General features: G+C 39.5%; 1 protein-coding gene across 5 annotated transcripts in view; it reads right to left on the bottom strand.

Annotated features, from left to right (window-relative positions):
• Positions 1 to 27,406, bottom strand: part of prkcab (protein kinase C, alpha, b) — a 317,535-nt gene that overhangs the window by 182,709 nt on the left and 107,420 nt on the right. For all 5 annotated transcript variants that reach the window (XR_012401256.1, XR_012401258.1, XR_012401257.1 and 2 more), the window contains exon 3: positions 6,123 to 6,205. Coding sequence is in view for 2 of the 5 variants with exons in the window: in XM_009299810.4 (XP_009298085.1) it covers positions 6,123 to 6,205 (83 nt within the window). In the remaining 3 variants the exon portion in view is untranslated. The remainder of the gene's footprint in view (positions 1 to 6,122; positions 6,206 to 27,406) is intronic.

Here is a 27,406-nt window from a genome sequence, read left to right as displayed (position 1 = left end):
TCAAAGAGTCCTCACTGGGAACAAAGCAACAGACTCTTGCAATGTTTTTAAGATTGTGATGATTTAATTACTGCTTTGACATGACTACTGAAATTCATATCTCACTCCAGAATAAAACCAGGATTCTTGAGCGAGGGGATTTGTCATTGAAGTGTGCAGTGTTTGTGCAGCGAAATGTACCCAGCACAACATATTTTATGTTTCACAAAAATGTAGGCTGAGCCACATATTTACAATAAACCTGGGTTGATTAAAGACCTGAGAAGGTATAAACAATTGTTATCATTTAAACATTAAATGAAATTAAATGTCGTGGTTACATCCATAAACATGATCACTGTGTAAATAAACAGAAATATACAGCAACACCTAAAAGTCAAGTTATTGTTGGTATTTGCTTTACTTTTTGCAGTGAGAAAGCATAAAAATAAACAAAATAAATAAACAAACAAATAAAATAAAATAAAATAATAAAATAAAATAAAATAATAAATAAATAAAATAAAATAAAATAAAATAAAATAAAATAAAATAAAATAAAATAAAATAAAATAAAGGCAGTGGCGCAGTAGGTAGTGCTGACGCCTCACAACAAGAAGGTCGCTGGTTCGAACCTCGGCTCAGTTGGCGTTTCTGCGTGGAGTTTGCATGTTCTCCCTGCCTTCGCATGGGTTTCCTCCGGGTGCTCCGGTTTCCCCCACAGTCCAAAGACATGCGGTACAGGTAAATTGGGTAGGCTAAATTTTCCGTAGTGTATGAGTGTGTGTGTGTGTGTGTGTGTGAATTGTGTGTGTGCATATTTCCCAGAGATGGGTTGCAGCTGGAAGGGCATCCGCTGCGTAAAAACTAGCTGGATAAGTTGGCAGTTCATTCCGCTGTGGCGACCCCGGATTAATAAAGAGACTAAGCCGAGAAGAAAATGAATGAATGAATGAAAATAAAATAAAATAAAATAAAATAAATAAAATAAAATAATAATAAAAATAAAAAAATAACTGATTCAATTAGTCTATTATGTAAATGTTTTCACAATGTTTTTCTCATTCCATTAGGCTGATTAATAGATCTCTACGAACGTCAATTTTCATCATGAGAGCCTCCATTCTCTACAGCTCAACGAGACAGTCAAGAAAAACTAACATTAGATGCATTACAAAGAAGGTAAACAAATCACATCTAGAGAGCAAAACATACAGTTGAGGCCTTTTTTTGTTCTACCAAGTAGTTAACATGGCACAGTGGCTCAGGGGTTAACACTGTCACCTCAAATCAAATCAAATCACTTTTATTGTCACCTCATCAGCAGCACGTGTGCTATGATGAGTGAAAAGCTTGCAAATACAGTGCAAATACAACGACAGTGCAAAATACAGAGAGTGCAAAATACAGACAGTGCAAAATACAACAACATACAACAACATACTCCCAAAAAATATAGGACAATGTAAAATTAGCGAGAAGGTTGCTGGTTCGAGTCTTGGCTGGGCCAGTTGGCATTTCTGTGTGAAGTTTGCATGTTCTCTCCGTGTTCATGTGCGTTCCACCAGGAGATCCGGTTTCCCCCTCAGTCCAAAGAGCTGCGCTATAGGCGAATTCAGTAAACAAAATGGACCACAGTGTATGAGTGCGTGTATGAACGTGAGAATGAGGGTTTCTCAGTAGGCACTGGGTTGTGGCTGTAAGGGCATCTGCTGTGTAAAGAGTAGTTGGCAGTTCATTCCAATCGAGTCTGGCTGCAGATTTCCACTTGCACCTCCAGGCTTGCAAGCTCAGATTTACACGCTCAGGCAACCGCGCTTCTTCTGCAAGTGACGCCATTTACAATCGCCACCTGTGTCCGCTTGCATGAAAGTCCTTTGGTAATTTAACTTATGGGTGTCCCTGAGGCGGAAAAATCTCTGAGGTAACGAATTTCATTAAGGTCGTTGCAACAAACTTCTTATCTGTCACCCTTACCCGAGTGCCTTTTTATCTAAGTGTTTCACTGTGGTTTCTGACAACATACAATGTCGGGTGCCACAGTTGCTATATACGTAAACAGATCGTAACGAACCAAGAATGCTTGCCTTACAACAGCTCAGCAGTAATGTTACACATCATCTGTGCCGCTTTCTTTCAGTTAAGCAAGTCGAGACGTTCCCTTATAGAGTCGATCTTGACATTATGTTTGGAGAACCTATTGGATCATGTAGAGACTGCTGAAGCTGCGCTGCAACTGTGATTTCATACGGATGCACTCCTGCGCAGACGTGCTAACTTATCAAAAATAGCTATAACGAATAGCTTCCCAAGTCGTTCAGGAATCATTGCAGTAAGTCTATAATGTGTATCTGTAAGTTGTACTACAACTCCTTGAAATGTTTCAAATAAAAACTAAAATTCAAATTTGCCTGGTGTTTGTGGAAGAATACCTTGTGTGTATATTAAGGCTGATATTTAGTTGATATAAATCAGTGGTTCTCAAACTTTTTTCAAGTACCACCTCAGAAAAAAATTGTCTCTCCAAGTACCACCAAAATGAGCAGGATTGAAAAACAGTAGCGTAGTAGGTCCAGTAAAGCAGCTACAACTCTGCACAGTTAAAAAACGTGGCAGAAATATAGTCTATATGTCATATATGGCATATTATTTACATAATTTTTGTAAATTTTAAAATGTGTGTAGCATGTACATGACATATTTCATTTCTCTGCGTACCACTAGAAGGAAGCCTGCGTACCACTAGTGGTACAGGTACCACAGTTTGTGAACCACTGATATAAATAATACAGCCTGTTCTCACGAGAAAACGTAAGTATTTTACGTTTTGGCAGTTTAGTGGCTAATTCGTACGAGTTCAGTCGTAAGAAAATGCATGATTTTAAAAAGGAGGCGTGGCACCTAACCCCACCCCTAAACCCAACCGTCATTGGGGGATACGCAAATCGTAGTAAAATGTAAAAATTAGATCGTACGAATTTGTACGAATTAGCCACTAAATGAAAAAGTTACGAATTGCCGTGAGATTGTGTTGAAATAATAAGCTTTGCTGGAATGAATGTTAATAGTAGCCTGCTTTGGTAAATTCACAGCATATAATCATATGATTAGTATACTAACTACTTTTCTGTCATGTTGTACAACGTAAGTAGGCTACTTAGAATTATTTGACAACGTCGTCACTGGCAACGCAAACACACTGGAAACTTACTTTTGGTTTGTTTGTGTTGATTTAAAGTGACGTGACAGGTGGAGGTGTCGATTGTAAATGACGTCACTCGCATAGGAAGCGTGGGTGCCTGAGCGTGCAAGTCCGAGAGTGCAAGCCTGAAGATGCAAGTTCATCTCTGTAGCCAGACCCTGTTCATTCCGCTGTGGCAACCCCTAAGTTCCCCTAACCCTTAAGTTCCAACTAAGCCGAAGGAAATTAATAACAGCTAACATGTTAAAAACTATCTAGCAAAACATTTTTGTAAAGAGTCACACTCATAAACAGCTATTTGTGAATTTGGTTACAAATAAACGGAGGGCATATGAGCAAGGACGAATGGCCAAACGGGTTCACAAAGGAAAATAAATGAGTTATTTCACTGGCTGCCTCGTCATTACGCCCACCTACAGACCCAGTGTACATTTACTTAAAAATTCAGCACAATGGAGCTCCAAACACCCAGAACCCACGTCATCCGAAGGCAAAGCCGGCACATCTTCCAGTGAAATTAAAGAGCGCATATAAAACTGCAGCTTTAAATAAGCGCGGAGAGGCTTTAGCTGTGAGTCTGGAGGGTTGTAGTATCAGCCAAAGCAAGATAAAGAACGAGGGCAGTGGAGAAAAGAGATGTGAAATGAGCAGTGTTCAGATGATGGCAGGGTCGGGTGGATGCTGAGATGGAGCCTGCGGTCGCAGCACATGCTCACACCAGGAGGACAAGAGCTTATGAGACCCTCTGACTCACACGCACACACATGCAAACACACACACAGGCACCAACAGACAGAAAATAGAAATGTAGAATTTGACAATACAAAGAGCTATTTCTGACCAATTTAAAGGCCGATCACACTCAACGCAATCTTCTGTTCTGAGAATGTAAGGCGCACCGCACTGCCTTATGTTGTTGACAAGACAAAAAAGAAGTGCACTGCGCTTTTTATGTCGCTAGGCAACCGCTGAATCACCTGCGTGTTATTTAATAATATTGTGATATTCACGATTTCTGAAGTCATACGGCTCCAAATAACATGAAAAACAAGGTTGTTGCTAGATCGGATATGGTTGCGGCCCAAAGTTAATAAGAATAATTTATATTATTTACTATATTTCACATTTACTGTATTTTATTAGGCGACGCATCGACACAGTAGGTAGTGCTGTCGCTGGTTTGAGCCTTGGCTCAGTTGGCGTTTCTGTGTGGAGTTTGCATGTTCTCCCTTTGTTTGCGTGGGTTTCCTCCGGGTGCTCCGGTTTCCCTCACAGTCCAAAGACATGCGGTACAGGTGAATTGGGTAGGCTAAAATGTCCGTAGTGTATGAGTGTGTGTGTGTGATTGAGTGTGTGCGAAGCCCAGAGAAGGGTTGTGGCTGGAAGGGTATTCGCTGCGTAAAAACATGCTGGATAAGTTGGCAGTTCATTCCGCTGTGGTGACCCTGGATTGATAAAGGGACTAAACCGACAAGAAAATGAATGAATGAATGGTGTATTTTATTAAAGTCTACACCCACCCCAACCCTAAAACCAACCATCACAGTAACGTTAAAAGCAGTAGTTGTCATTCATTCATTCATTTTCTTGTTGGCTTTATTAATCCCTTTATTAATGCGGGGTCGCCACAGCGGATTAAACCGCCAACTTATCTAACACATGTTTTACGCAGCAGATGCCCTTCCAGCCGCAACCTATCTCTGGGAAACATCCATCCACACACACTCCTTCACACACATACACTACGGACAATTTAGCCAATCCAGTTCACCTGTACCACATGTCTTTGGACTGTGGGGTAAACCGGAGCACCCGGAGGAAACCCATGCGAAAGCAGGGAGATCATGCAAACTCCACACAGAAACGTCAAACCAGCGATCCAGCGACCTTCTTGCTGTGAGGCGACAGCATTACATACTGCGCCTCGGCTCAGTTGACGTTTCTGTGTGGAGTTTGCATGTCCTCCTTGCGTTTGTGTGGGTTTCCTCCGGGTTGTCCAACGTCAATGTCCAACATCAGATAGATGTTGCATTTTGGTCACTTTCCAACGCGACCTAAAATCAACCAAATATCAACATCTATTAATGTTACAGCTTGATGTTGTGTGAACGTTACCACTGTGATGTCTATCAGACGTTAGATTTTGGTTGCCATACCTGACGAATAAATGTCAGTATTTGACGTCAATAAGACGTTGGCTTAGGATATTGGCTCGACATTGGATTTTGGTCACCAACGCAACTTAAAAATAACCAAATATCAACGTCATTTGACGTCGTTATTAGACATCAAAATAAAGCACTTCGAATTTTGGTCACCCGACATCATGACCTAAATCTAACCTAAATTTAACGTCTTATGATATTGTGTGCCTGCTGGCATAATATATCGTTTAACTTGATTTTCTTATTTTGAAACTTGATAACTCATGGACAACTTCGGATGTTGTTACATGGGCCGGTGCAGCATGAACATTCTACTGAAGTTCTCCTTTTCATGTTTCACACACACAAAAAAAACTGCTATGATGTAAGTACGAGCTTTCTTTGCTTAATTGGCAAAGGTCCAAAGAGCAAAATCTGTGCTGCTGGCCTGCCAGCTGTCATAATAATCGGACTGCACAAACTCGCTCATGTCGAAACTTCCACTCTTAGCAGAAATTACAGCCATTAAAACAACCACAACAAGCATATCAGCATAATAAGCCTCTCCTTAATGTGGTTTAGAGGCTAATGTGAGGCTAATCTAGTCAAGGGTTAACAGAAAACACGCAGAAAACAGGCCTTGCGTGGGTTTTTCTGGATGTCTGAGTAAGCAGCACTCAGGGGACATGAATGGGCCAGTAGTTCATCCCACAGCACACACATACAGGCATACAGATCTTAACAAACACAACCGATGACAGCCTGTGCGAGTGAAATAAATAAAGCCATTTACTCACATCTGTGTCTGGGCCCTTATCGGCCCCTGGACAGGAGAAGGACACAAACTCATGGCACCTTTTGTGGACCACAAAACAGCACACTGCGGGTGAGAAGAAAAGGAAATTAGAGAAAACTGTTTCATAAATAAATAGAAAAGCCATACATCAAACCAAAGATCAGTTTGTCATTGAAGATTCCTTTCATTTTAAAAAAATGCCACTTATATTTTAGTGTCCCTGCTGAAAAAATCCAGCTTAAACCGGCTTAGGATGGTTGGCCAACCAGCCTGGTTTTAGAGGGGTTTTGGCCACTTCCAGGCTGGTTTTCAGCCATTTCCATCCTGGTCTTAGCTGGTCAGGCTGGAAAGTGACCCGCTAAAACCATCTAAAACCAGCTTGACCATCCTGGTTTAAGCTGGACATAGCTGGTTTTGGCTAGGTTTTAGGCTGGTCAAGCTGGTTTTAGCTGGTCATCTCCCAGCCTGTCCAGCTAAAACCAGGCTGGAAGTGGCCAAAACCCCTCTAAAACCAGGCTGGTCGACCAGCTAAAACCAGCCAACCATCCTAGGCTGGTTTAAGCTGGATTTTTCAGCAGGGGTTACATTAGTCTTTACAGTTTTTTTCAAACTGCTTACACACGTTTTCAAAACAGTGTGCCCTTTTTTTCAAAACTTTTACATACAATTGTAAAAACTGCACACAGAAAATGCAAAATGCCTCACATTTCCTTCAAAATGTAACACTGCATTTAAAATGCCATAAACACACGTTAGAATGAAGCATTAGCACCAAATGGCAAATGCGTCTTTCATGATATAACACTTTTGGATATAGCATGTCAACACTGTTGTTCTATATCTAAAGCTCTTTGCTCTTTAGGCTTCTATCTACATTCCAGTACAATGTTCTACAGTGAGAGTAATCTGCTGAGAAGAGTAACAGGTACACTGTGAACAGATAATATTTACAGTTTTTCCCAATTCATTCTTTCATTCATTCATTCTCTTGTCAGCTTAGTCCCATTATTAATCCGGGGTCGCCACAGTGGAATGAACCGCCAACTAATCCAGCAAGTTTTACGCAGCGGATGCCCTTCCAGCCGCAACCCATCTCCAGGAAACATCCACACACACTCATTCACTACGGACAATTTAGCCTACCCAATTCACCTGTACCGCATGTCTTAGGACTGTGGGGGAAACCGGAGCACCCGGAGGAAACCCACGCGAACGCAGGGAGAACATGCAAACTCCACATAGAAACGCCAACTGAGCCGAGGCTCAAATGAGCGACCCAGCGACCTTCTTGCTGTGAGGCGACAGCACTACTTACTGCACCACTGCTTCGCCTTTTTCCTGATTGTTTACACACATTTACTTGTACTTCTGACGCAATGACTATAACATGTGACTGATGCACCAACCCCCTGAACCAATTCTGCTAAACTACAAGCACAATTCCGGCTTTACACTCAAATTGCAATTTTAAAACACCCTTTTTAAAAACACTACACACAATTCTCTGCATTTGGCACAGTTTTCATGCAGGAAATCTCTTGTTTTCACAAGGAACACACTGTCATTCAGGGTGCTTTCACACCTACACTTTTGTTTCGGAACGTGTCTTGTTTGCCCAGTTAGCGCGGTTCGATTGGCATATGTGAACAGGGCAATCGCGCTCTGTTCCGCACCAAAGTAATCGCTCCGAGATCGGTTGAATGAGGTGGTCTCGGCTCGATTGAAACGAACCCTGGAGCGGTTCGATTGCAGTGAGAAAGCGATCCGATCCAAGTGCGGTTATATCACAGTGTTTTATGGATATGTAATAGGCTTACGGCTATATGAAAAGAGAATTATGAGTTTGGCGGGAAGTTTCGCGAGTCTCCGGATGCCCGCAAACGAGTGATGATCTCCCGGTAATCTCGCGTCTCTTTCCCAGTCCTCAAATAGGCATCGTCGCGCACCCTTCTCACCCCTCCCCACCGCATCTCTCCTCAGACACATCGCGCGCGCGCACCCTGTCAATCACCATCAAACCACCACCTCTCCTGATACCTTAGCGGGACACTGCAAAATAAACCCTGACACTCTGACCAATGTGAGGAGAGTTTACTCGCACGTGACTTGTTTTAGCTATTTTGGTCCGTTTAGAAACTTTGCAATGTGAAAGCGAACCGCTCCAAGAGCAAAGAGCAACAATGTAACATTTTTAATCTCTGTTTCGGAACAACTGAATCAATCCACAGGTGTGAAAGCACCCTCAGAATTGTAAAGTCAGTTATCCTACTTTGCATACCAACTCATCATATGAAAACACCTGTCACACAGAATTGCAATTTAGGAAACAGAGCTCAACTTTTTCACAACTGTTTCACTGCCAACGACGTCTTTTATTTGTTTATTTCTCAAACCTTTTGAGGACAGGTTGTGTGATGAGTCCTTGATCAGATTCCAGCTGTGTGTGTGTAATCATAGGTGAACCGGAACAGGTGTGAGTGAGGTGCATGACAGGATTTGTAGTTCATATGGTGACAGGATCGTAGTCCGAGTGAAACCGAATGTTTACCAGTAATCTGCAAGCCTGGATCACAGGTGATTGTGACTGATGATGTACAAGAGGCATCATTGAGGGAAAACATATTGTTTTCTCAGCTTTTATTTACATTTAAACACAAACTTTAAGCTAGAATTTGCCAGGTGTATGAATAATTTTGCACTTGACTGTATATGAAATAAAACATTGACAAAAAAAAACTAAAAACATTCATCAATAATTGCCATTGGTCAGATCCTATTGCTTTTATGGTATTTTAATGCCGCATCCTAATAAATGTATCAAGCCGGTTTGTTTCGGTTATAGTTACATGACTATAAAAAAATCTAAATAATGGAAAAATAAATATCAGAAACATTCTACAAACTATTTTTTCCTACAAACCAGTTGTTTGTGCTGATTAATATCCATGCACAAGAATACACTAATTTATTGTTGTATAACTGTCACATGGGCCCTGTTTTGTGTTGTTCCCTTTGTTCTGCTCCCCGCACATCATTAGTTTCCATGACATTTCATTAATCACCACAGGTATTAGTTTTCAGTTCATTTATTCTCCCTGTGTTCAAATCAACTCAGCGTTTACTCTCCCTCAAGTGGTTGTAAACCTTTATGCGTTTTTTTTTTTATAAAAAAGAAGTTATTTTGAAGAAAGGTGATTAACTGTAGCCATTGACACCTATAAAATGTTTAAAGGTCCCATGAAGTGCTTTGAAATGTGCATTTTTTATTCAATGTTTGACCTAATCTCAATTGAAGATTGGAACATAGAGTAGCCTCTCCCCTATAACCCTATCAGATGTGTGTATTGAATAGCTGATCCTTTTGTGTGAGCATTGACCATTATCAAAGAGCATTGGAGATGACACTCTGTTGCTATTTGTAAAACAGACAAGCCATTCTAGAGTGAAAATTCCAATAGAACAACAGCACGCATAACTAACGTTAGACAGAATGAATTAAATTATTAGGGTAAATATTAAATCAAATTTTATAAATTCATACACCCCCATTGAAAAGTAACATTTTAAACCATATCTCTAAGAAAAGAAAACAATTTTCAAAATGTTGACAAGACATTGACAAGAAAAGTTGAATATAATCTGTTTAATTTATGACATGAGAGTATGACTATAAAATAACCTGAATTACTATTTTTTTTATTTATTAAAATTAGGGTGATTCAAAAATGAGGTAAAAAAGGGGGTAAATTGAGCTTTGAAAAATAAAATGAAATTTTGCTAACAAAAATAAAGAACTGCAAATACAAATCAAGTAGTGCAAAAAGTATTGTTTTTGTTTTTTTTTTTTGCAATTTTTTAAAAATATACATATATTTGCTTTAAAAAAAAAAATCCAATATTGCCTTTACAAAACCCCTCAAGTCAATTGCAATGCTCATTTTGATTTGCTTTTCAGTCAACCCTGAGTTTGTGATGCTGTTTTCTTTTTGCTGCCACATTTTGTGGATTTCACTTTAGCCCCGTTTACACTGTCAGGTCTTGATGCCCAGTTCCGATTTGTTGCCTATATCTGATTTGTTCGCCTGTCTGTTTACACATTATATTAATTGAGACCCATATCCATGAATCGCTGTCATCAATCTAATCGAGATTAAGTAAAATACCTGAATCCTTTGTTTTTAGGGGAGCTGTTTAAATCGTCTAACAGTAAAACTAACTAATCAAAATGAGTGTTGCAACTGACTTGATTTTTTGTAAAGGCAATACTGAAAAAAATGTGCAAAAAAAAAAAAATAAAATAAAATAAATATATATATATATATATATATATATATATATATATACACACACACACACACACACACACACACACACACACACACACACACACACACACACACAYATATATATATATATATATATATATATATATATATATATAWTTTTTTTTTTTTTTTTTTTTTTTTTGTGCAATTTGCAATTTGCAATTTTTTTTTTGCACTGCTTCATTTTTTTATTTGCAGTTCTTTATTTTTGTTTAAAAAGTTCCTTTCTCAAAGCTCATTTTGCATTTGCATTTTTAAATAAAAATTTGCTCAATATTTAATTTTTTGTTAACAAAAAATTCTTGTTGAAAGTATAAATGGCCCTAGATTGACTCCATAGGACTTGTACTTGCAAAGTTTCCTATAGTCAGTTAAATATCTGTTGAAGGAGCGGTATCAACAGATATTAAGCAGACAGTCTACTAATACTCAAGAAGACCATCAAAATTTATATGGATTTGCAACATTCTTTCTAATACCTTCTTTTCTGTTATACATAAGAAATAAGCTTGGTCCCACTTTATATTAAGTGGCCTTAACTAATATGTACTTATACAGGAATTAATAGTTTGTTACAATGTACTAATTGTGTAAATACATGTATTTACTGTGTACTTATGCTTGATTAAATACATGTATGTAATTACATCTGTAATTAACTTTTGTAATCACATTTGTAAATAGACTGTGGACCATCCCTTTCACCTTAACCCACCCTTAAACCTACCCAGGCCACCAAACCTGTCCATAACCCAACCTCTATCCCAACTCAAAAGCACCACAAGTGTTCTCAAATACATTATAAACACAGTAAGTACATTGTATTTTTTTTTTTTTTGATGTAAGTACATAGTAGTTAAGGACACTTAATATAAAGTGGGACCGTATCTAGTCTGATAGATCTGTGAGTGTGACACACACACATTTAAAAAAACATCCCCTACTCTTCAATAATGGATTTACAGCTATATTCTTTCTGACTTTCTTTCAGATGAAACATTGCTCTGAGAGTCCTGAAGGAGACACACATGCTGCATGGTGTTTGCAGAGCGGCTCCCAGAAGCCAACAATTTCCACATCAATCTGTAAGACACACTGTAGCCCACTGCTGCTTTGGGCAGATCGATTTCAAGCTTTATGAGCCATTCTGACTCAATAGCGCTTTTGTTCCAGAACCAACTAACAATGAAATGTTTTTAAAAGGATCATGTCTAGGAGTGTAACGCTTCACACAATTCATACTTCAGTATGGTTCGATACCACACAGTGGTGTCATGCTTCAGTATGTTTTGAAACAGGAAAAAGAAAGACAGTGTATAAAATGTCTGTGATTTCAATGCTAAAAACTGTAAAAAAAAATAAAATAAATAAATAAAAAAATAAAATAAAATATATAATATAAAAATCTTTAAAATATCTAGTCAAATTTTATTTTATTATTTACTTTCATCATGGCAAAGATAAAATAAATCATTTATTAGAAATGAGTTATTAAAACTGTTGTGATTAGAAATGTGTTGAAAAAAATCGTCTTTCCATTAAACAGAAATTGGGAAGAAAAAAAACTCTTTTCAGTAACTGCATTTTCTGTGGACACCACGGATCGGCTCTGTGTGACAGTGTTACCTTCAATGCAAACATCCTCTGGCTAACAGGACAGGGGTTTATGCAATGCCAAGAATTATGGTCTGGCTGAAATGGGTTAGTGAACAAAATAGCGTAATAAGGCTCAATTAATTTTAACAGTAAATAATCCATGGCTGTGACTGCAACTTCAGTCTTAAGCCTGGTTTACACTTCTGCACAAGTTTCTGGAGGGCACATAAATCTGCAGAAGTGAGAGCAGATAAGAAGGAGCAAAGCCAGAAGTCGCTTTGTAAGCAAACATCAGAGCTTTGAATTTGATGCGAGCAGCAACTGGCAGCCAGTGCAAACGGATGAGTAGCGGAGTGACATTTGCTCTTTTAGGTTTATTAAAGACCACTCGTGCTGCTGCGTTCTGAAGCAGCTGAAGAGGTTTGATAGAGTTAGCTGGAAGTCCGGCTAGTAGAGAGTTGCAATAATCCAGTCTGGAGAGAACAAGAGCTTGAACAAGGAGTTGAGCTGCATGTTCAGATAGGAAGGGTCGGACCTTTCTGATGTTATAGAGTGTAAATCTGCAAGATCGAGCAGTTCTAGAAATGTGGTCAGAGAAGTTTAGTTGGTCATCAATCGTTACTCCAAGGCTTTTCACCGTTTTGGATGCAGTAATGGTTGCCCCATCCATCTGGATTGAAAAGTTATGATGTAGAGTCGGGTTGGCAGAAACTTCAAGCATTTCGGTTTTAATTAGTTCAATTAGTTCAATATGCTTTAACCCATCACATTATTAAAAGAAAACACAATTATAAGAACTAAAAGCAAATGAAAAACAATATTCCCTGTTTAATGTGTCTTTGATGCAGTATTATATTTACATAGGACCCAACAGTGACACTAGAGGGAACTGAATACTGAATTTGTTTCAGCTACCAGTTCTTGAATTATGACACACTCAAATATACCAGCAAAAATGCACAGACTACTTTTGTGTTAGGGTTTACCAATGTATGGAGATACAATTCAAAAAAATGTTGATTGTTCAAACTACTTCAATCAATCAACCTTTATATATACAGCTATGTACCACAACCAAGGTTGACCAAAGTGCTTAACACAAGTAAAAGCAAATTATACAACACAACAAAAAAGTAGACAAAGCAAAACAATACAAGAAATATCAACAAACATTAAAACATATCGAAGTGTCAGTGCTATGAATTAAAAGCCCATTTAAACAAGTGGGTCTTAAGCTTGGCTTTAAAAAGTGGCAGTCAGTGATTGTATGAAGCTCAGTAGGAAGGGTATTCCAAAGTTGAGGACCTTCCACTGGGTGTAGTAGTGGCGCAGTAGGTAGTGCTGTCACAGCAAGAAGGTCGCTGGGTCGCTGGTTCGAGCCTCGGCTCAGTTGGCGTTTCTGTGTGGAGTTTGCATATTCTCCCTGCGTTCTTGTGGGTTTCCTCCGGATGCTCCAATATACCCCACAGTCCAAAGACATGCGGTATAGGTCAGTGGTCACCAAACTTGTTCGTGGAGGGCTGGTGTCCTGCAGATTTTAGCTCCAACCCTAATCAAACACACCTGAACAAGCTAATCAATGTCTTACTTGAAATACTTGAAACATCCAGGCAGGTGTGTTGAGGCAAGTTGGAGCTAAATCCTGCAGGGACACCGGCCCTCCAGGACCAGGATTGGTGACCCCTGGTATAGGTGAATTGGGTAGGCTAAATTGTCCGTAGTGTATGAATGTGTGTGGATATTTCCCAGAGATGGTTTGCAGCTGAAAGGGCATCCGCTGCGTAAAAACTTGCTGGATAAGTTGGCGGTTCATTCCAATGTGTTGACCCCGGATTAATAAAGAGACTAAGCCGACAAGAAAATGAATGAATGAAGGACCTGCCACTGTACAAGAGCGGTCACCCCACTGCTTGCATCTTGACTGAGGGACTTGAAGCAGAAGTTGGTGAGCAGATCGCAAAGCTCTGCTAGGTTTGTGAATGTGCAAAATTTCGCATAAATAAATAGAAGCAAAGCCACTGACGGCATTAAAAACAAACATCAAAAGTTTAAGATCAATTCTTAAATTTACAGGGAGCCAGTGGAGGGAGTGAAGAATTGGTGTAATGCGTTCACTTTTTCGGCTGAATATTTTACACAAGCTGCAAACGATGAAGACATGACTCATTAATTCAATTTAATTCAATTCAGCTTTATTTGTATAGCGCTTTTACAATGTAGATTGTGTCAAAGCAGCTTAACATAAATGGTCATAGTAACTGGAACAGTGTAGTTCAGTTTTTAGTGTTTAAGTTCAGTTCAGTTCAGTTTAGCTCAGTTCAGTGTGGTTTAAAATCATTACTGAGAGTCCAAACACTGAAGAGCAAATTCATCGATGCGTAGCTCTACCAATCCTGAACCATGAGAGCCAGTGGCGACAGCGGAGAGGGAAAAAAAACTTCACCTGATAGGAGTGAAGAAAAAAAACCTTGAGAGAACCAGACTTAGTTCGGCACGACCATTTTAATTTCTCCGCTGGCCAAAAGTCTTGTGCAGAGCTTCAGTCACCGTGGTGGAGGCTAGAAGGTGGCCTCAGCAAAGACTCGTCTGTCCCTGGAGCGTCGCTGGACTCCAACATAAACTGCATTACAGTAGTCCAAACGCAAACTAACAAAAGCATGGATAGCTTTCTCAAGATCAGGAAGGGCTTGACTTTCGAGAGAAGGCGAAGCTGTAAAAAAGCTTGATATAATCACAGAATCAACGTGAAGGAATTGTGTGGAACCCTGCATTTTTTACAATATATATGAAGTGATATAAATAAATCATAATCCATGTGTTGTTCTTTAGAAATGATAAGGTAGAAAAGCATATTTTAAAAAGGTCAATGTGGTATTTAAGCAAAAAATACAACAACAGATATTTGTGCTTGCCCTGATTGAACTACGTTAAACAAAATCTTTTGTGTTAAATGAACAGTATAATGAGAATATAAATATTGTCCGAGTAAAAGGCCTCGCATGTTGCTGGAAGCTTCTCTCGCGCCGGTCTTTTGTATTACAGACGGCAGAGAATGGAGATCTGTTTAAATGTCACCGGCATCAGCTACATTATCGCCCCAAATGTCTCCCACAAACACCCGAGAGCTGGGAATGACTCCAATTCATCCAGCCGCTGTCAACAGCTCCATACAAACACCAGCCTCCAATTTATACTGGGCTACAGCTATCTAGATTTACAGTGTCGAGTGTGGCATCTCATCCAGTTACATCATCCTGACAAATGACAGAGCGTGAAAGATGACAATGATGAGACATGTTTTAGTGGATATGAGTGAGCAGGCAATATTAAAACATGCCACATGCTAAGCATGATTAACTAATGAGACAACTGTATTATGATGCATATAAGTGGAAAACATGGAGGAATGAATAGTCTGGTAAACAAAAATGAACAGCACACAATTTACATAACTATTAATTCCTTTTAACATTGACAACAGTACATCCATGACATCTAATGGCCAATCCACACCACATAAACCTGAGTTTTCCAACCCTGTTCCTGATGGCTCACCAACAGTACACCTTTTCAACTTATTATCAACTACTTTATCAACTCATCAGACCATAGAAACATAGGAAGAGACTCCAAAACCTGAAGTTAATGAGTCAGATAAGGGAGACATCCAAACTATAAACAGTTGGTTTGCCTATAGGAACAGGGTTGGGGAACACTGACATAAACTGACACCAACAATCATCGATTCAGCATGTTTAATCGATGAAAATGAGCTCAATCTAGGGTTGGGTGATTTCTTAGTGTTTGCAATATACTGATTCCAATGCTCCCCACAATAAGAATGATATATCCCAACAACACGCAAAGCCATAAGAAAGCCAACAATATATAATTAGTCTTTCTGCATCAAACACACACAAAACATTAGAGAAGTATAAATCCTACAGACAGCTGGTGTATAATCTAATTGATAAATATTAGGTACTAAGTACATGCTGAGACATGTCTGGTGTTATTGGTTTTCTAGCGTCCATATTTAAACTGTATGTTTGCTAGTTATTTTGAGGTAAAATATTTGCTGACACTTTCAATATAGCTATAAATGACACATAAAATGATATTCAGATCCATATTGGTAATGTTTAGGTTAGGGATAAAGAACATTCAGTAGTTTGTTATCGTCGAACAAAGCTCGACAGGCTTAACAGCAGCTGGGCATGAAGTGGATGGTTGTTGCATAAAATCTATCTTTTTTGATTTATTTTAATTAAATGCAAACTAACCTGGGCATTATTCAGCCACAAGATAGTGCCAAACAGTCAAAAATGCAAAGCTGACAGAAACAAAAACAGCTGATGGAGTATACACTAACTTAGGCATCATTCAGTAACTATATGGTGGCAAACCTTCAAATACAACAAAGCTGATAGAAGTGAAAACAGCTGATGGAGTATACAGTAATGCATTATTCAGTCACAAGATGTCGCCAAACAGTCAAAAAAGCATAGCTGAAAGAAGTTAAAACAGCTGATGGAGTATACGCTAACTTGGACATTATTCAGTCACAAGACAGCGGCAAACAGTTAAAAAGCAAAGCTGACAGAACCGAAAACAGCTGATTGAGTATACACTAACTTCGACAATATTCAGTCACAAGCTGGTGCCAAACAGTTAAAAAGCAAAGCTGACAGAACTGAAAACAGCTGATGGAGTATACACTAACTTGGATATTATTCAGTCACAAGATGGCGCCAAACAGTTAAAAAGCAAAGCTGACAGAACTGAAAACAGCTGATGGAGTATACACTAACTTGAACATTATTCAGTCACAAGATGGCGCCAAACAGTTAAAAAGCAAAGCTGACAGAACTGAAAACAGCTGATGGAGTATACACTAACTTGGATATTATTCAGTCACCAGATGGTGCCAAATAGTCAATAACGCAAAGCTGACAGAACCAAAAACAGTTGATTGAGTATACATTAACTTGGACATTATTCAGTCCCAAGACAGCGCCAAACAGTTAAAAAGCAAAGCTGACAGAACCGAAAACAGCTGATTGAGTGTACACTAACTTCGACATTATTCAGTCACAAGCTGGTGCCAAACAGTTAAAAAGCAAAGCTGAAATAAATGGAAACAGCTGATGGAGTATACACTAACTTGAACATTATTCAGTCACAAAATGGCGCCAAACAGTTAAAAAGCAAAGCTGACAGAACTGAAAACAGCTGATGGAGTATACACTAACTTGGATATTATTCAGTCACAAGATGGTGCCAAATAGTCAATAACGCAAAGCTGACAGAACCGAAAACAGCTGATTGAGTATACTTTAACTTCAACATTATTCAGTCACAAGATGGCGCCAAACAGTTAAAAAGCAAAGCTGACAGAACTGAAAACAGCTGATGGAGTATACACTAACTTGGATATTATTCAGTCACAAGATGGTGCCAAATAGTCAATAACGCAAAGCTGACAGAACCGAAAACAGCTGATTGAGTATACTTTAACTTCAACATTATTCAGTCACAAGATGGCGCCAAACAGTTAAAAAGCAAAGCTGACAGAACTGAAAACAGCTGATGGAGTATACACTAACTTGAACATTATTCAGTCACAAGATGGCGCCAAACAGTTAAAATGCAAAGCTGACAGGACCGAAAACAGCTGATGGAGTATACACTAACTTGGATATTATTCAGTCACAAGATGGCGCCAAACAGTTAAAAAGCAAAGCTGACAGAACTGAAAACAGCTGATGGAGTATACACTAACTTGAACATTATTTAGTCACAAGATGGTGCCAAACAGCCAAAAATGCAAAGCTGACAGGACCGAAAACAGCTGATGGAGTATACACTAACTTTAACATTATTCAGTCACAAGATGGTGCCAAACAGTTAAAATGCAAAGCTGACAGAGCTGAAAACAGCTGATTGAGTATACAATAACTTCGACATTATTCAGTCACAAGATGGCGCCAAACAGTTAAAAAGCAAAGCTGACAGAACTGAAAACAGCTGATGGAGTATACACTAACTTGGATATTATTCAGTGACAAGATGGTGCCAAATAGTCAAAAACGCAAAGCTGACAGAACTGAAAACAGCTGATGGAGTATACACTAACTTGGACATTATTCAGTCCCAAGACAGCGCCAAACAGTTAAAAAACAAAGCTGACAGAACCGAAAACAGCTGATTGAGTGTACACTAACTTCAACATTATTTAGTCACAAAATGGCGCCAAACAGTTAAAGAGCAAAGCTGACAGAACTGAAAACAGCTGATGGAGTATACACTAACTTGGATATTATTCAGTCACAAGATGTCGCCAAATAGTCAATAACGCAAAGCTGACAGAACCGAAAACAGCTGATTGAGTATACACTAACTTCGACATTATTCAGTCACAAGCTGGTGCCAAACAGTTAAAAAGCAAAGCTGAAAGAACTGAAAACAGCTGATTGAGTATACACTAACTCGAACATTATTCAGTCACAAAATGGCGCCAAACAGTTAAAAAGCAAAGCTGACAGAACTGAAAACAGCTGATGGAGTATACACTAACTTGGATATTATTCAGTCACAAGATGTCGCCAAATAGTCAATAACGCAAAGCTGACAGAACCGAAAACAGCTGATTGAGTATACACTAACTTCGACATTATTCAGTCACAAGATGGCGCCAAACAGTTAAAAAGCAAAGCTGACAGAACCGAAAACAGCTGATGGAGTATACACTAACTTGAACATTATTTAGTCACAAGATGGCGCCAAACAGCCAAAAATGCAAAGCTGACAGGAACTAAAACAGCTGATGGAGTATACGCTAACCTGCGCATTATTCAGTCACAAGATGGCACCAGTCAAAAACGCAAAGCTGACAGAAATTAAACAGCTGGAGTATACACTAACTTAGGCGTTATTCAGTCACAAAATGGCGCCAAACAATTAAAAATGCAAAAACCGCTGATGGAGTATACACTAACTTGGGCCTGTGTTATTCAGTGGTTGTTGTCTCGGCATAACATACTTTTTGTATGTCTTGACTGACTGATCAGAATTGAGAAATCCAGATAGCCGTTTATTAACACTGATTATTACACAGCTGTCTGGAAAACTTGATTCCTATTGGTAAATGATGGCATTTTAAGGTATGTTATTCCGAGATACTGTAACAAATGCTGAAACGTATAACTTGGTAGTGAATTGCTAAGGTGTTAGCCAAAAATGTTGACTTGGTAGACAGTTTGCTAGAGTTTAAGACTTCTCTGTTGTCGACGGTCAAATGTTCATTTAGCAGGTGTAACCTTAGCATTGTAAGAGACAGCGCTGACTGACTGAATGAGGAAAGTGTGTTTATTTGAGACAGCGTGATTGTTGTCCCGCTGTGTGTTTCTCTCATGTCCCCATGAGTTCATTATCACTGTCGACTAGCATCCTAAAAACAGCCGCCCGCCAGCTTCCTCTTCCTGCCACTGTCCGCACACAGGAAGACAATCATTGAGACTTTTTCAGGAAATCTCAGGGTTGGGTCTTCATTTAGCGACGCTAAGATTATCTTGTTTATTCACTGATCTTGCATGATATTGCTGATTTGATGAAGTCGATATTCAAGGCTTTTAAAACTTGGGATAATGTTGCAAATACGACAACTGCTGAAATGATTTGTCAGAATGTCTAATCCTTCAGATCATACAAGACAGAGGTGTACATTGTTGTTCGTGTAGGGCCACTTTAATACATATTTCAGCTCCTAACCACATCTTCACCAGCCTATCAAGAACTTTCAAGCAAGTGTATTGAAGCAAGATGGAAATTAAAGCCTAATCATAATTCTATTTTATACCCCTATACCTACACCTACGTCTTCCCCTAGGCCCTTGAAAGAGAGTGAAAGGGTAGGGATGAAATTATATTGTCAGCATGTACCAGCAGTTCTGGTATATATGAATATATATACCAGGCATGCTGTAAAAATTGAATTCTCTTCCATTAGACTCAGGTCTTTGGATATTAGAATTTAATTACTATGCAGCCATTATTATAAATGACTATCTTTAGTAAAGATGAGCAATTTTTATCGAAAAATAAAACATTTTCTTTGAACATAATGACCACAATTCATGAGCACTGATAAGAAGGTAATAAAACAGATGAATGTCCTTTTTTTACAATAGCTGGTGTATTTAGGAAAATCTATCATACCCCTTGAAAGTCTAGCTGGTTATTTGCACCACACCAACACCTCTAAACAAAAGATAATTGTTGACACTCCTACATCTTTCTTTGAACACTAATTCTAGAGGGAAGGGTTAAAGGCTGATCGCAGTAATCCATAGTGCATGCCTTGCATTTATACTTATGTATTCTGTCTGCATTGCTCTGCAATAACACATCCAAAACATTAGCTGGCAGTGGGGTTTTATGTTCGGTCACACTTTGGGCCCTATCATACACCCGGCGCAGTGCGGCGCAAGATGCGGCGCAATAGTCTTTTGGTAGGTTCAGCTTGGCGCAGGAGTCGTTTTGAGGCGTTGCGCTACGCTGTTTAAATAGCAAATGCATTAGCGCTCATTTGTGCGCCCATAGGCGTTCTGGTCTAAAAAGGAAGGCGTTCTGAGGCGGACCACTGGCACGTCGCTATTTTGAGAAACTAAAATAGATTTTTCATTAGACCAAAACTAACCCGGTTTAAACTCCGGCGCAGAGTTGCACCTTGCTTACACACTGCTTAATACACACAAGAGAGCAATAGGCAAATATCTTTACATATGAAAAAAATATATATATTAAGTATATTTACAGGATATAATAAGAATAGATATAGGATATAAATATAAAGGATTAAAATATTACAAAACATATTATTTTCTAGCCTACATAAATATGAAAAATCACTGCTTTTATGTCTTCTTCATCTCGGGAGGCTTTTTCAGTTCATTCATAACAATTTGCTTTTGTATAATGTTATTATTATTAGCAGTATTATTTAATATATCCATATTTATATTTGTTTTATTAAAAACAAGCTTAGATTTGCCCACCTGTCAGGTTTTAGACCACATGGGGCATGGCAGGTGTATTTGGAAATAACTCAGTATTTTGACCACACTTGGTCATTATTGTTCATTTATTCGTTTGCTAGAAATTAGAAATGAAGTTAGAAATAGTTTTGAAACAAATCTTTGCGCTTAACAAACAAAATTATTTATTTATAGGCTAATTGATGTCTGTGCGTAAAGGTTTCACTATCCAAGAGCGAATGTGAAAGTAGTTCCATTATCTCTCATTCTCACGCAGTAGATGCTCTGTTTAACAGTTTTCTTTTAAAAAACTGTTAAATGTTTGCTAGTGAAATGCTAATTTTTTCCACTTAGACTCACTTTACGTCCTGTAAATAGCGAATGCGCTCTTTGCGCGACGCAGCTGGGTCTTAAAGGGAATGGGAGATGAGACTCTAATTGGTTTATTCTCAAAACACACCTATTACTCAATAAGAAAATAAACTCAACCCTTTTAGCCCATGCGCCTTGGCACAAAGCACATTTTCCCGTCCGTAAAGTAGCAAAAATGCGTTCGGACACGCCCTGAAAGCGTTTGCGCCCTGCGTTTTGCGCTCTGCGCATGGACCGTCAAAATAGAGCCCTTTATTTTGAAGGTTCGTTTGTTAAATTAAGTTCCATTGTATCTACATGCCAACTAATACTCCTTAGGTTATAAGTAGACTGTTAAATTGGGGTTATGGTTGGGGTTAGTGTAAGCTGACATGTACTTCCAACGTTTCTTATGGTCAGTTAAAAGTCTGTTGAAGAAGCAGTATCAACAGATATAAAACAGGCAGTCTACTAATAGTCAAATAAACAATCAAAATAAAGTGTTATCTTATGATCCTCTGTGTCGAGGGTTTTCATGTGTTTTGTTTACATGGGAAATACGTGTAATGCTACCTTACTGTACACACTGTAAAAGTTTAAAATTCAGAGCTGGGAACCGGTGGATATGCAACAACTTTAACCATAAAGTAAAATGAAAGTATCCATCTGGAGCTCCTCCATGGGGCTTGATACTTGTTAAACACTCGCTCCAACATGCTCCCTTGGCTCTCGGGCCTGCCCATACTTGTCAACGCTACCAAACCAACCAATCAAAGAGCTTGCGCTATGCAATGTAGTTGCAGTTTTGAGAGGTGCGCATCAGCTTCCATGACTGCCACAGTGAAGGGTATGCGGCTGTACAAACGCCGTGAAGGACCATCTGCATGCACTCAACCCAGAAGTATAAACGAGTTAGGAATGACATAGGGCCTAGTGCAGGGGTGTCCAAACTTGGTCCTGGAGGGCCAGTGTCCAGGAAAGTTTAGCTCCAACCCTAATCAAACTCACCTGAAACAGCTAATCAAGCTCCTACTAGATATAATGGAAACTTCAGGAGTGTTGAAGCAAGTTGGAGATAAACTCTCCAGGACACCGCCCCTTCAGGGCCGAGTTTGGACACCCCTGGCCTAAAGGCAGCCTAAAGTGTCAGCCTTTGCACAGTCACATACCCTTAACCATAGCCTGGCATGGATACTAATATGCACCTCTTAAAAAAGCTACACGTTGTGCAATGCACAGTAGAGATCTGCGTGGGACTAAATTTTGAATCCTGCTCCCGCCCGCACCCACCAGGTTTTAGCCCGAACCCGACCGCTCTCACTTATATTAAGCATTTGTTGTCCCGCTACCCGTCCCGCCCCATTTTCTACCCGCCGCGCCCGATCACGCTAAGGACCGGGGGGTGGGGGGATGGATGGGGAGGGGGGACAAAACCGAAAATCACCCAGCTATACAGTCCAGACAGCCTATAACAAGCTGTCTGTATAAACACACACACACACAGCACCAAGCACACAGACAAAGCTCTCTCTCATTCGCGCGCGCGCACTAACACACACACATAAGCGCCAAGCACACACACAGGCAAAGCTCTCTCTCTCATTCGAGCGCGTGCACACTAACACACACATATAAGCACCAAGCATACACACAGCCAAAGTTCTCTCTCTCTCATTCGCGCGCACACACACAAACACACACACACACACACACCTCTCATTCGCGTGTGCGCACACATACACACATACACAGCAACAAACAAGCTAAACAGAGCATCGCGCTATTTTATTTACACACATACATACGCGTGCTCGCTTGGAAATCGGGAGCGATATTGCTAGACAGCCCGCTCCCGTCCCATATTAAACCTGTTAGAGCCATGAAGAGCACTGGGGATTTTTCTATAATATTGTATTGTTTGTATAGGGATGCAAAGTTAGTGCTATTTGATGCAGTATTTAATATTATTATTTGTGATATTATGGGGTGTGCATGACGTTTTATGTGTTCAGTGGTGCTATATGTCATATGTATGCGTAAGCATCTGGAAAAAATTATCAGAAAGAAGGAAGGGGCTTGATGATAGACAGTCTTTTGACCGTTCTAAAATCATATTTATTTCGAAACTTGATAAAGTGTACATAGTTCTTTTGTTTGTATTTTGATTATTGTTGTTCTCGACAAACAAAAAAGTAAACTGTTACATTGCAAGTTTTTTGTTTTGCGCGTCAAATCCTTTGTATCGAGCCCCTATGGAAATGGTGAAGAACTTGAAGAATTAGATCGCCATTACAAAACCCGTTACCAGCCGCTCCCGCGATTTATTCGGAAATTTATTACCGCGCTGCAGAAATCTGGTCGGGTGTCCAGAATGCAGACCTCTGATTGCACAGCACAAAATCTGTGATTGGTCAGTTTGGTAACGGTGACAAGTGTGGATGGGGGCAAGAGTTGTGAGAGATGAGTAAGCCCAGTGGTAGGAGCGTGACTGTTGAGTCCGGTAAAGGGGCTCTCGCTGGATCCGATCTCTTTCTTCCCTGAATGAGTCTGAGTTTGAGCAACTCCTATAGTAAATTAGCATTTTATGTATTTCCAGTGTAAGCTCAAAGCACCTGGGAGGAAACTGAACAAAGAGGGACATAGAAACAGAGAAACCCTATATACCAGTGGTTCTCAAACTTTTTTCATCAAGTACCACCTTCAAAAAAAATTGTCTCTCCAAGTACCACCAAAATGAGCAGTATTGAAATACAGTAGCGTAGTAGGCCCAGTAAAGCAGCTACAACTCTGCACAGTTAAAAAAACGTGGCAGATTACCTCAGAAATATAGGCTATATGTCATATTTGGCATATTATATACATCATTTTTGATAAATTTTGAAATATTTGTAGCATTTACATGACATATTTCCTTCCTCCGCATACCACTATTGGGAAGCCCGCATACCACTAGTGGTACACGTACCACAGTTTGAGAACCACTGATATATACTATTGTCAGAGCAACACAAACAGAACACAGAAGAATTCATGCAACGCGGCTACACGCAAGACATGCATGTGGGTTATAAGATTCACTTGACGCAGAAGTATATTTCAGCCTTGACTATGCAGGACAGTGGTCCTTTAGGACCAAGTTTGGACACCCCTTATATAAGTATTATATATAACAAGCAAAAACCAAATGGAAACGTTCCTTAGGCCATGTTCTGCAAATAAAACAGAACACTAGTGAGTATCCTGTCAAGACCGCATGGGGGAATCATCAGTCCCGCATCCCAGATGTCGCAGGCAGAGAAATGTGGAGCTCAGCAGATACGTGCAGGTGTGAAAGTATCCTTCACAGCACGTCTGCAGCTGTATTTGTGTCACTGATGGATGAAGATGCTGCACAACCGCATCCTAATCTCTTTACAATCACAAGCTGTACCTCTGTGTGGGTGCGCAGTATATGGAGGAGTGAAGCTGTGGAAGCCATTAAAGCATAATTCAGAGGTATTATCCATCACTTTTTCCAATTCTGAAGCCTGTGTGAGATAAAACCTCAGAGTATTCCTGTGGCTTATAAGAATTCATAGTATTTTTGGTCATGTAGTGGTTGGTCTCTTGAGAATAATTCAGCTACTAAGCACAACATCTGTTCTCACAGCGTAGTAAGTGACTTCAGCCTTCTAACCAGGGGGGACAACCCATACATGCCCCCTCATTTTGTGTTCCCTGCTGAAAAAATCCAGCTTAAACCAGCCTAGGCTGGTTGGCTGGTTTTAGCTGGTCAACCAGGCTGGTTTTAGAGGGGTTTTGGCCACTTCCAGGCTGGTTTCCAGCCATTTCCAGCCTGGTCTTAACTGGTCAGGCTGGGAGATGACCAGCTAAAACCAGCTTGACCTGCCTAGCCAAGCTGGGAGTCCAGCCAAAACCAGCTATATCCAGCTTAAACCAGGCTGGTCAAGCTGGTTTTAGCTGGATTTGGCTGGTAATTTTCCAGCCTGACCAGGTACGACCAGGCTGGAAATGGCTGGAAACCAGCCTGGAAATGCCCAAACCCCTCTAAAACCAGGCTGGTCGACCAGCTAAAACCAGCCAACCAGCCTAGGCTGGTTTAAGCTAGATTTTTCAGCAGGGTTATCTGGCAGTGACTCTTTCTCTGAGGGAAAGGAATGAGATATTGACTGCTGGAATAAAACCCTCATATGGTCACTCTTATTAAACATGCCTTTGGCAAGAGGTGGTCTTGTGGTCTTCTGAATACATTAGACCAACAGCATGGAAAGTCTCAACTGCCACTAACTAAAGTGTTCTTAATAACATGCTCATAAAATTTATACCAGATTAATAACACTGATTGTGATGTCAATTCAAACTGGGTATGGATCGGCATGGTTCAGCTCAATTCAATTAAGTTTTACAAGGTTTGGTTTGCATTTCCACTTCAGATAAGTGCCACATAAAGTGGGTGGGATTATTGCTGTAGTTCAGGGGTGCAAATATGTCAGGACTGAACTTGCACACTTTAGGTCAAACAGTTCTCAGATTGACTTTATGTCATATTAATAGATTACTTAGATGCGAGACAAATGTTAAGATCAAGACTGAAGGACAATTTGCATAGTAAGCAATCTAATGTAGCAATACCATTACTTAAAATCATCATAGCCATCATAGCAGCCTCAAACGAAACGAAACAAAACTCAACTCAACGGGAACACCATCATTTACAGCAGATACATATGCAGTCTATCCTTCTCTACTGCAAACTTAAATTAGCTTCAAGCAGGCTAATCGAACCATCAACATACTGTTGACCATCAACATAGCCATTGTTTCTTCTAGATTTACATAGCCTCTGGAAATATGGACAGTTGTCTGTATCTAAATTGTTCAGACTGGTTCACACTACATTACAGATCACCAATACGAGGCAAAGCACGGTGAGAATAATTAGGGCTGTGCAATTAATCGAAAATCCGATTTCGATATCGATTTTGGCTTTTAACGATTATGAAAACACATTAATCAAGATAAACAATTATTGCAACATATACCGCCCCCTTTCCAGTTGTACACGTGTTGCTCTGCAAAGCTCAGTTCCACGTGAAAATGACTAATAGCATGTGCTGTAATATAACTTTTGCAGCACGGGATGCGCATGATTCATATTTTTAAAAGCGCAAAAGAGCATGTGCTCTTGTGTGTGTGCGCACCGCACTTAGCCTCGGACAGGTAGCGTGTGTGTGTGTGTGTGTGTGTGTGTGTGTTTACGCTTTTAGCCCCGGACAGCAGAACACTCACATCTAACGCCATCTTAATGTGAGTGCTTTAATGGTCAAATACATGCACATTTGTGTCAGAGCGCGGTGTTTAGTGATTATTCATATTAACCCTCATTTGTGTAATAAACAAACAAGTTGAGAATCAAAAGACACGTAAAAAAGAGAAACCATATCAGACCATATAAACCATATACTCTTAAAGTGACAGCGTGCAATATTCCTGCTGCCGCCGACTGTTTTTATTATTAATCAATAATAAAATCAAAAATACAGTGAAGATGCTTAAAGCACAGTTTAAACATAACAGATTTAATAACTCATTTCTTTTATCTTTGCTATGACGACACCACATTATATTTTACTAGATATTTTTCAAGATACTGGTATTCAGCTTAAAGAGACATTCAAAGGCTTAATTAGTGTAATTAGGCAAGTCATTGTATAACAGTAGTTTCTTCTGCAGACAATCAAAAATATATATTGCTTGAGGGGGCTAATAATATCGAGCTATTAAAATAGGTTTCAAATATTTAAACCTGCTTTTATTATAGCTGAAATAAAACAAATAAGCCTTTCTCTAGAAGAAAAAATATTATAGGAAATACTGTAAAGAAATCCTCTGTTAAACACCATTTGGGAAATATATTCACAGAAGGGAGAATAATTTTGACTTTAACTGATAATCGTTTTGAATAATCGTGATTACAA

The sequence above is a fragment of the Danio rerio genome, chromosome 3, assembly GCF_049306965.1.
Source record: "Danio rerio strain Tuebingen ecotype United States chromosome 3, GRCz12tu, whole genome shotgun sequence".
Classification (NCBI taxonomy): domain Eukaryota; kingdom Metazoa; phylum Chordata; class Actinopteri; order Cypriniformes; family Danionidae; genus Danio; species Danio rerio.
The sequence above is the reverse complement of the archived record's forward strand: the minus strand, read 5'-3'. Positions and strand labels throughout refer to the sequence as shown.